This window comes from Nerophis ophidion, linkage group LG17 (genome assembly GCF_033978795.1).
Source record: "Nerophis ophidion isolate RoL-2023_Sa linkage group LG17, RoL_Noph_v1.0, whole genome shotgun sequence".
Taxonomy (NCBI): Eukaryota; Metazoa; Chordata; class Actinopteri; order Syngnathiformes; family Syngnathidae; genus Nerophis; species Nerophis ophidion.
Genome location: NC_084627.1, coordinates 36,305,064 through 36,315,839, shown reverse-complemented (window position 1 = coordinate 36,315,839; position 10,776 = coordinate 36,305,064). Strand labels below are relative to the sequence as shown.

Here is a 10,776-nt window from a genome sequence, read left to right as displayed (position 1 = left end):
TATTGGTAGGAATTTGGAGATTTAGAGAAATCCCTGATCATAAGCGACAAGGCTGAAAACCATCACTGAATGCCCGTGGCACTCCTCAGCCTTCCCGGTAAGGTCTATTCAGGTGAACTGGAGAGGAGGCTACGCCGCATAGTCGAACCTCGGATCCAGGTCGAGCAGTGTGGTTTTCATCCTTGTCGTGGAACTGTGGACCAGTTCTATAGTCTCAGCAGGGTCCTTGTGGGTGCACGGGAGTTTGCCCAACCAGTCTACATGTGCTTTGTGGACTTGGAGAAGGAATTCAACCGTGTCCCCCGGGAAGTCCTGTGAGGAGTGCTCAGAGAGTATGGGGTATCGGACTGTCTGATTGTGGCGGTCTGCTCCCTATATGACCGGTGTTAGAGCTTGGTCAGCATTGCCGGCAGTAAGTCAGACCCGTTTTCAGTGAGGGTTGGACTCCGCCAAGGCTGCCCTTTGTCACCGATTCTGTTCATAACTTTTATGGACAGAATTGCTTGGTGCAGTCAGGGTGTTGAGGGGTTCTGATTTGGTGGCTGCAGGATTAGGTCTCTGCTTTTTGCAGATGATGTGGTCCGGCTGGCTTCATCTGGCCAGGATCTTCAGCTCTCACTGAATTGGTTTGCAGTGAAGCGACTGGGATGAGAATCAGCACCTCCAAGACCAAGTCTATGGTTCTCGCCCGGAAAAGGGGAGAGTGCCATCTCTGGGTTGAAGAAGAGCTCTTTCCCCAAGAGGAGAAGGTCAAGTACCTCTGCGTCTTGTTCACGAGTAGGAGAAAGGTTGATTGTGAGATCGACAAGCGGATCGGTGCGGCGTCTTCCTTAATACGAATGCTGTATCGATCCGTTGTGGTAAAGAAGGAGCTGAGCCGGAAGGCAAAGCTCTCGGTTTACCGGTCGATCTTCATTCCCAACGTCACCTATGGTCATAAGTTTTGGGGTTTGACTGAAAGGACAAGATCACAGGTAGAAGTGGCCAAAATGAGTTTCCTTAGTCGGGTGGCGGTGCTCTCCCTTAGAGATAGGGTGAGAAGCTCTGCCATCCGGGAGGAGCTCAGAGCAAAGGTGGTGCTCCTCCACATCGAAAGGAGACAGATAAGGTGGTTCGGGCATCTGGTCAGGATGACACCCGAACGCCTCCCTTCCACAAGGAAGAACCAGGACACGTTGGAAAGACTATGTCTCCTGGCTGGCCTGGGAATGCCTTGGATCCCCCAGAAGGAGCAGGACGAAGTGGCTGGGGAGAGGGAAGTCTGGGCTTCTCTGCATAGGCTGCTGCCTTTTACCTCGTAAAAGCGGAATACAATGGATGGATGGATATCTAGATGACAAATCAGGAAAAGGATGGAGGTATTTGTTGTTGAAAAAATCTTTGTTTAAAAAATGAAAGTAAAAAATTGTTGGGTTTTGTAGTTTTGGTTTCAACTGGAAAAACAAATGAAGGAATGATAGTCAGATCGGATGAAATACAACATATTATTGTTTACCAAATACATAATATTGGATGTGCAAAAGATCTGTTGATGAACTCAATTGTCGCGGCAACAATGCAAGTCATTAATTAGTCAGAAACAACATTTTCCATGATAGTTGATTTTAAGGTCGATGTTCCTTAGGTGGGCTCTTCAATTGACAGCCTTCATGCTCAGTAGCCCCACCAACAGTTCAGGATAATTAGTGTATTTTAAGTCTCAGTAAATGTGTTACTCAACGTCTTTGAGAGTTTGGTTGATGTGTTTGGGTAAAATGACGTAACCCTCACTAAAAGAAAGTGGCGTGTCACACGCTGTCTTGACTGTCTTGCAGGAGACCCTCAAACTCTTGAGCTGTCTCTCCTGACGGCGACACTTCTGCTGGGTGGTTTTCAGCTTCTTCCTCAGAAGCTCCAGCTGCTCCTCCAGCTGCTGGATGCGCTTCTTCTGCCGCGCAGAGTCCTCGGCCGTGTAGTTGTGGTCACAGGAGACCACCACCGTGTCGCCGTGGGCATCTGGCAGACTCCTGGCGGGTTCGGACTCCACCTCCTCCATGACAGTGTCGGAGGTCAAAGGAAACGAGAGGGGGAAGTGGATCTCAGAGGAAAAGGGATCCTCCAGACATTCCGACTGTCAGAGAGGAAAACAAATAAAAACTCTTGAGCGCTCGGTCCCAGCTTCGATTGGGTTGGTGAAAGAATTGGCTCAGATGAAAAATAAATCAAAAGAATATTGCTATCATCAACTTGAAGTGATGCCAGTTAACTTCACCTTCTGTTTCTTTTAAGTCTATTAATATCTATCTTGGAGGTGGAGGGGTGGGGGGTCGGGGTCATGGATGGATTAAAGTACTTTGTGCGAGTGAGAGTACAGATCCGCCCAGGGAGTTGGGTTGGACCATTATGGCGAAAAATAATAATCATCCAACCTGGACATAATCTGGACTGGACCTGGTTTTACGAACCCTTTAAACAATCTAAATTCATTGACAACCTGGTCTGGTGAAGATAAAGTCATTTTTTTTTATAAAAGATTAGAAGAATAAGATTAAAAAATAAAAAATATTTTCTTGAATAAAAAAGAAAGTAAAACAATATAAAAACAGCTACATAGAAACTAGTAATTAATGAAAATCAGTAAAATTAACTGTTGAAGTTTAGTACTATTAGTGGAGCAGCAGCCCGCACAATCATGTGTGTTTCACGGACTGTATGTATCCTTTGCAGATTGAATTGATGTATATTGTAGGACCCAAAACATTAATAACAGAAAGAAACAACCCTTTAGTGTGAATAAGTGTGAATGAGTGTAAATGGGGAAGGGAGTTTTTTTTGGGTTGGTGCACTAATTGTAAGTGTATCTTGTGTTTTTTAATGTTGATTGAATAAATAATAATAATAATAATAATAATAATAATAATAATAATAATCACGATTATTTTAAATAATATTATAATCACGATTAATTACACAATTATTAATTCATTTGAAAACATGAGTATTTACTGCACCACCAAAACTTTTCGTCATTCTGCGTTTAACAGCGGATTATTGGCCAGCTATGTGACTCTGTCTGTCATGTAAATCCTATTACTTACTTTTTTGCTGAGTTCAGTGATTGCTGATGAGATATATTAGCGGCATGTCAAATAAAAAGTAGCAACCTTGGTGAGACCCCAAACTTCAAGTCCACATGATTTTTTTCCGCCACTCATTCCCTCTACATCTGAGTCATTGTCACAAGCGCAGATATTTTCGATAATATTTTCCTAATCATGAGAAGCCATATACACATCAAAATAAAAATGGTATTAATTGTCCAGCCATACCAGGGAGTGTGCATTACCACAGCGTGCAAGCTAGCCATTATCACTTCTGTAAGTGCAGAAAAAACATCTTTGTGACACCCTATGTTTGGCAACACTTTGAACACCACTGGTTAACTTATTTTGCCAGGAGGGCAAAATGTGGCCTGGGGGCTACTTGCTGAAAGCAACTCTTTTTTTATGTACCCATGGCTCATTGTAGAAATAAAATGAACAGCAAAAATAGGAAAATATAACACTAAGGTGTAACAAAATGTTGATACTAATAACAAATAGAAAAAATGATTTGTCTTTAAATACATTTTAGCCTTTTAATGAACCTATTTCCTAACAAAGGACATGACGACTAGGTAGGGGTATAGTTCATATTTGAACGGCACCTGGCAATGGATACCAGTACTCAACGGTGCCCATTTTTGTTACTTTTGTGTGTGTTACGAGATATGAATTGTGGTTGATGGTGAAATCTCTTATTTTATTGCCACATTTAAAAATGAGCTGATTATGACGACTGCTGTCCAGTTGTTAGCTCTTGTTTTAGTGTATAGTTTATGGTGTGTTTTTAGTTGTGCCCTAAAAAGTGTTAATACTGTAGGTATGGCTCCTGGTACGCACCAGCTGATTTAATTGTAGCGTGCATCTTAGTTTTAGTTTTCAATAACAAATTTGGAGTTGTTGAAATCATCATGTAAAATTGCTAATGCTACTCAATATCATGTCAATAGCAAAGCCAACGTGTATTAGCATTACCCTTACTTACATTGGAGTATTTGTATGTCAATTTCTTTGTTGGCATTGAAAATAACAACTTTACCTAGAGCGAGTTTGGCTGATTACGCTCTCAGTGCTGCTGGAGTAATCGCCAAGTGCCGAAGTGCGAAGAGTCAGCAACCGGGCGTGATGTCACACGCAACTTAGGTACCGTAACATGACCCCGTTTGATTTTACGTGGATTGGTGCCCTGTAGGACCGACGGGATTTAGTCGGTGCCAAAAAAGTACCTCATGCTACCACCAGACTGAAAGCATATTAAAAACAATATTGGTTGTTGTATCTACTTAAAGGCTCCCCACCACAACTGTACTTTTTAGAATGTAAAATATTCGACAAATGTTATCTATAAGCATATTTATAAGCACAGTATTGTTTGTTTTTATATACTGGAAGACTGCAGAACAACTGTTCTTTTTTGAATATATAGTTAGTTTAGTTTAGTTTAGTTAGTCTTTGAAGAGTGGGGAGGTCGGCGGAAAAGATCATCGGGACTCCTCTTCCTCCTATCGTGGAAATTGCAAAAAGCCGCTGCCTGACCAGGGCTCAGAAAATCTGTAGATACTCCTTCCACCCCCACCAAGCACTGTTTTCACTGCTGGAGTCTAGAAAGAGGTTCCGCAGCCTCTGTAGCAGAGGTTCTGCAACAGCTTCTTCCCTCAGGCCGTAAGACTCTTGAAAGCATCATAATAATCCTCTCAATTCCCCCCAAAATGGATTAACTTGCTGGAATATAAAGACAATATAATATACATCCATAAACGTGGATGCATATGCAAAAGTGCAATATATTTATCTGTACGTTAAATTTATTTATATCTGCATCTTATTGATTTTTTATACCGCACTACAACGAGCTAATGCAACAAAATTTCGTTCTTATCTGTACTGTAAAGTTCACATTTTAATGACAATAAAAGGAAGTCTAAGTCTCTATTTACCTTTTGGTAGCTGCTACTTTCAAATAATGAAATAATGAAAAATAATGTTGAAGCACAGTGATCTTAAATAATTAACATATTGAAACACTTTTCAATAAAGCAGTGAATTTAATTGTACAAGGGTTCTGTGTTTACAACCTCTGTTGTGGTATCGAAAAATGATTGAGAATTGTGGAAATCAATAAGTATCGGAATTGACTATTAAAATACCGGTATCTTGACAAGCTCACTTATTTCTATATCGAATTTGTATAAAACAATCAATTAAATGGGGAAATTTGAATGTGCAGTGAGAGCCAGTCATCGAGCGCGGTTCACCTTGAGGTTGAAGTTAAAGAGCGACGGCACAGCGTTCTCCTTGAGAACACGGTTGTTACATTCTCTCTTGAAGCAGTCTTTGGTGAAGTGCTGCGAGCAGATGTTACTGTACTTGGTGGGCTTGAAGTTGTTCCTCCTCATTGCGGACACCCATTTGCCACAAATATCTGGACGCGCAAGGGGAAACCTGAAAATACAAATGGATTAGTGTGACAGATATTTAAATAGCGCTTTTCTCCAGTGACTCAAAGCGCTTTACATTGTGAAACCCAATTGTAGATTCCTAAAGTAACCTTAAGCTTGACGCTCCTCTACTATCACATTCACTCCCCTTGCTGCGGCAACAACAAAACAAAACTCCAGACGTTCTTCTTGGTTTGTATGGTTTACTTGTGATCTTAATAATTCAAAACATAAAACAGTCACGATGTGGGAACAAATGAATGACAAAATAAAGAGAGTTTGTTGCAGTACGAGTTAGAAAAAGTATGAATGAGAATAAGTATGAGTGAGGTCAAAAAACTGTGTGGCTCGATTCCACCGCACATGACTGCCATTACCCATGACACCTTGCGTCCAAAAACCACCTTGCCACACAGATCCTTCTGCCATATATGCAATTAAAACAGTTACGTCATCAAATAATTTTGACAAATGTAATAATTAAAATTAAAGTGAGCTTTATATAATTACTCTAAGCATTCAATATATCAACTTTCTTATGATGCAAATAAAGTAAATAGTCTCCTTGTGGCTGAATAAACATAAAGCACCTTCCATAAAATGTAAATTAACTTAAACAGTATTTAGGCTCCTACACCAATATCTAAGTTACATTTTTAAACCGGAAATGCTGATTATCGGTCCTGCTAGACACCGACACCTATTAATTAATACTACCTTAACATTTGACAACCAAACAATTACACAAGGGGACTCTGTAAAGAATTTGGGTATTATCTTCGACTCAACTCTCTCGTTTGAGTCACACATCAAAACGGCCTTCTTTCATCCGCGTAATATCGCTAAAATTGGTTCCATTTTGTCCACTTGCAACGCTGAGATCATTATTAATGTGTTCGTTACGTCTCGTCTCGATTACTTTAACGTTTTATTTTCGGGTCTCCCCATGTCTAGCATTAAAAGATTAAAGTTGGTACAAAATGCGGCAGCTAGACTTTTGACAAGAACAAGGTTTGATCATATTACTCCTATACTGGCTTACCTGCACTGGCTTCCTGTGCACTTAAGATGTGACTTTAAGGTCTTACTACTTGCGTATAAAATACTACACTCCATCCTATCTTGCTGATTGTATTGTACCATATGTCCCGGCAAGAAATCTGCGTTTTAATAACTCTGGCTTATTAGTGATTCCCAGAGCCCAAAAAAAGTCTGCAGGCTATACAGCGTTTTCTATTTGAGCTCCAGTACTCTGGAATGCCCTCCCGGTAACAGTTAGAGATGCTACCTCAGTAGAAGCATTTAAGTCCCATCTTAAAATTCATTTGTATACTCTAGCCTTCAAATACACTCTCCTTTTAGATCAGTTGATCTGCCGTTTATTTTATTTTCTGCTCTGCCCCCCTCTCCCTCATGGAGGTGGGGCACATGTTTGGTTCCCATGAATGAAGTGCTGCCTGTCCAGAGTCGGGGCCCGAGGTGGACCGCTCGCCTGTGAGTCGGTTGGGGACATCTCTGCGCTGCTGACCCGTCTCCGCTCAGGATGGTCCCCTGCTGGCCCCACTATTGACTGGACTCTCACTATTATGTTAGATCCACTATTGACTGGACTCTCACTATTATGCTAGATCCACTATTGACTGGACTCTCACTATTATGTTAGATCCACTATGGACTGGACTCTCACTATTATGTTAGATCCACTATGGACTAGACTGTCATTATTATGTTAGATCCACTATGGACTGGACCCTCACACTATTATGTTATATCCACTATGGACTATGGACTGGACTATCACACTATTATGTTATATCCACTATGGACTGGACTCTCATTATTATGTTAGATCCACTATGGACTGGACTTTCACTATTATGTTAGATCCACTATGGACTGGACTCTCATATCTGCGGTCATCTCCAAGGTTTCTCATTGTCATCCCACTGGGTTGAGTTTTTCCTTGCCTTGATGTGGGCTCTGAACCGAGTATGTCGTTGTGGCTTTTGCAGCCCTTTGAGACACTGTGATTTAGGGCTATTTAAATAAACATTGATTGACACTAGTGTGGTTGGCACAGAGATCAGGTGGGTAAAGTGTCTTGCCCAAGGACACATCGGCAGTGACTCGAATGGCAGAAGCGGGTATCGGACCTGGAACAATCAAGTTGCTAGCCCGGGCCACTTTACCAACTGAGCTATACCATTATTGGATTATTGCATTACTGTTAGCAGCTTGGACCCCAACCAAATGGGGTGAAGTGGAATTTACACTCAAGGTAAAAGGTACACAGTTCTGTAAGCAATATGAAGTTGATCATGTAAGTCTACATCAGGGGTCACCACCGCGGTGCCCACGGGCACCAGGTAGTCTGTAAGGACCAGATGAGTAGCCAGCTGGCCTGTTCTAAAAATAGCTCAAATGGCAGCACTTACCAGTGAGCTGCCTCTATTTTTTCAATTTTATTTATTTACTAGAAAGCTGGTCTCGCTTTGCTCGACATTTTTAATTCTAAGAGAAACAAAACTCAAATAGAATTTGAAATTCCAAGAAAATATTCTAAAGACTTGGTCTTCACTTGTTTAAATAAATTCATTTTTTTTTTTTTACTTTGCTTCTTATAACTTTCAGAAATAAATTTTAGAGAAAAAATACAACCTTAAAAATGATTTTAGGATTTTTAAACACATAAAACTTTTGAATTCCTTCCTCTTCTTCTTTCCTGACAATTTAAATCAATGTTCAAGTAAATGTATTTTTTATTGTAAAGAATAATAAATATATTTTAATTTAATTCTTCATTTTAGCTTTTGTTTTTTCGACGAAGAATATTCGTGAAATATTTCTTCAAACTTATCATTATTAGAATTAAAAAAAATATTAGTTTTTGTTAAAAGTATAGCTTGGTCCAATTTGTTTTGTATTCTAACAAAGTGCAGATTGGATTTTAACCTATTTAAAACATGTCATCAAAATTCTAAAATTAATCTTAATCAGGAAAAATTACTAATGATGTTCCATAAATATTTTTTTTAATTTTTTCAAAAAGATTCGAATTAGCTAGTTTTTCTCTTCTTTTTTCCGGTTTAATTTTGAATTTTAAAGAGTCGAAATATATTTATAAAAATATTTATCTGTTTCTATATATATTTATTGTGAGAAATCATTAAGATGATCAGTGTTTCCACAAAGATAAATGTCATTAATTATTAATAATAACAAAGAGTTAAAAGGTAAATTGAGCAAATTGGCTATTTCTGGCAATTTATTTAAGTGTGTATCAAACTGGTAGCCCTTCGCATTAATCAGTACCCAATAAGTAGCTCTTAGTTTCAAAAAGGTTGGTGACCCCTGGTCTAAAGTAAAGTTAGTAGTTAACAGTCCATCCATCCATTTTCTAACGCTTGTTCCTTTCGGGGTCGCAGTGGGTGCTGGAGCCTACCTCAGCTGCATTCGGGCGGAAGGCGGGGTACACTTTGGACAAGTCGCCCCCAATTTAGTGTTGACAATCAACCTATCCCCAAGTTTATGTCTTTGAAAACAGGAGAAAACAGAAGTACCCGGAGGGAACGCACGCAGTCACGGGGAGAACATGCAAACTCCACACAGAAAGATCCCGAGCCTGGGATCGAACTCAAGACTTTCGTATTGTGAGGCACATGCACTAAACCCCTGTACCACCGTGCTGCCTTGTTAACCACATGGTAAATGCACTTTGTAACTATAATGCAGTAGAAGTATAAAGTCAACGTTGTAGTAAACAGCAACACATAGTAAAAACATATAGTAACAATATGCTATTAAACTATTCACACAAGTTGAGTGGAACATGGAAAACCAATCAGCGTTTATAATACCGTATTTCCTTGAATTTCCGCATCGCATATAGTATGTGTCCGCCTTGAAATACTGCCGGGTCAAACTCGCTTCGCGAAATAATTAGCGCATGCTTAGTATTACCGCCTGGTCAAACTCGTGATGTCATGAGTGACACTTCCCCTGTCATCATTTTCAAAATGGAAGAGGCTGATTTCAATACCGGTAATTGGAAATCGCATAAAGGGGAGAAGATTAAGCGCTATTCAGTAGGATTTAAGGTCCAAGCTTACATCACACTCAAATTTTTACTGCATGCCTTTGGTAAGTGCCAGAGTGAGAAGAGGTTTTAAAATAATTAGCGCATGCTTACTTTTACCGCATGCCTTTGATAAGCGCAGGAGTGAGAAGAGGTTTTAAATTCATTAGCGCCCCGGCGGCAAGTCAAGGAAATACGGTAAATATAATTTAAGAGTGAGTTTGGGATATAAAATGGACACAACATTATGGAAATGTGTTTTTAAAACGGCATCGATCCGTCCTTTTCAAAAACATTTGAAATGCATATTTTGGATTTTGCCACAGACTTATTTAACGACAATAAAACAATGCACAAAGGTGTTTTTAATTGTTAATTATCACTATAGCTAATACTCGTCGTTTTACATTCAACTCACTTATGGAAGGAGATGTCTTTATCTTTGTGGTAGCGGTTTTTACAGCCGTAAGCTGAGCAGGTTTGAACCATAACTGTTAATGAACTAATTGATGTATGATTAATTTATTGTAATTAATAACTTCTTGCCTGACAACTCCGGACACTGAACAAACTAGCGCTGGCTCCCCAAGACTCACTGCCAATAACAAAGATGGCGTCACAGCCTGGTGACGTAATGGTCACGTGACAAAGGCTACCCGAGCCGATTGGTTAATATATGCACTCATTTGTATTTCGGTTTGCGGGCCTTGTGGCGACGTCATAATTAAGCGTCGTTCTCAAACGGAGAAGAAAATAAAATGAAAAATAACCTTTATTGTCCATCCATCCATTTCTTACCGCTTGTCCCTCTTTATTGTATTTTATTTAAATATTTATTTTACATGTCTATTTTATTATATCCTATTCAAATATTCAGTTCACTAGCTGTTAATTTGATTCAATTGTCAGTTTTCTATGAATTTAATTATCCAAATTTCTACCGCTTTTCCATTTAATTATAATTTATTTAATTTAAATGTTTTTCATTTTTCATTTATTTTCTGAAAATAAATGAAAAATAACTTTTATTGTCCATCCATCCATTTTCCTACCACTTTTCCCTCTTTATTGTATTTTATTTAAATATTTACTTTACGTGTCTGTTTTATTATATCGTATTACAATATTGTGTTCATATTTAATTGAATATTTAGTTTCGTAGGAATTTAATTATCCATCCATT

General features: G+C 39.3%; 1 protein-coding gene across 1 annotated transcript; it reads right to left on the bottom strand.

Annotated features, from left to right (window-relative positions):
• Positions 1–1,465: 1,465 nt before the first annotated feature.
• On the bottom strand, positions 1,466–10,223 carry LOC133536381 (THAP domain-containing protein 1-like). The gene is made up of 3 exons (XM_061876869.1): positions 10,012–10,223; positions 5,336–5,522; positions 1,466–2,110 (listed from the first exon to the last, which is right to left on the bottom strand). The coding sequence occupies exons 1-3, from the start codon at positions 10,080–10,082 to the stop codon at positions 1,712–1,714; spliced, it is 657 nt and encodes a 218-aa protein (XP_061732853.1). The 5' UTR covers positions 10,083–10,223; the 3' UTR covers positions 1,466–1,711.
• Between the last annotated feature and the right edge of the window lie 553 nt (positions 10,224–10,776).

Excerpts from the sequence above, each read along its gene's own strand:
- LOC133536381 (XM_061876869.1), bottom strand. The coding sequence starts at position 10,082 with ATGGTTCAAACCTGCTCAGCTTACGGCTGTAAAAACCGCTACCACAAA. Across the intron at positions 5,523-10,011 it reads AAAGACATCTCCTTCCATAA|GTTTCCCCTTGCGCGTCCAG; the intron begins GTGAGTTGAATG and ends TTGTATTTTCAG. Across the intron at positions 2,111-5,335 it reads TCTTTAACTTCAACCTCAAG|TCGGAATGTCTGGAGGATCC; the intron begins GTGAACCGCGCT and ends CCTCTCTGACAG.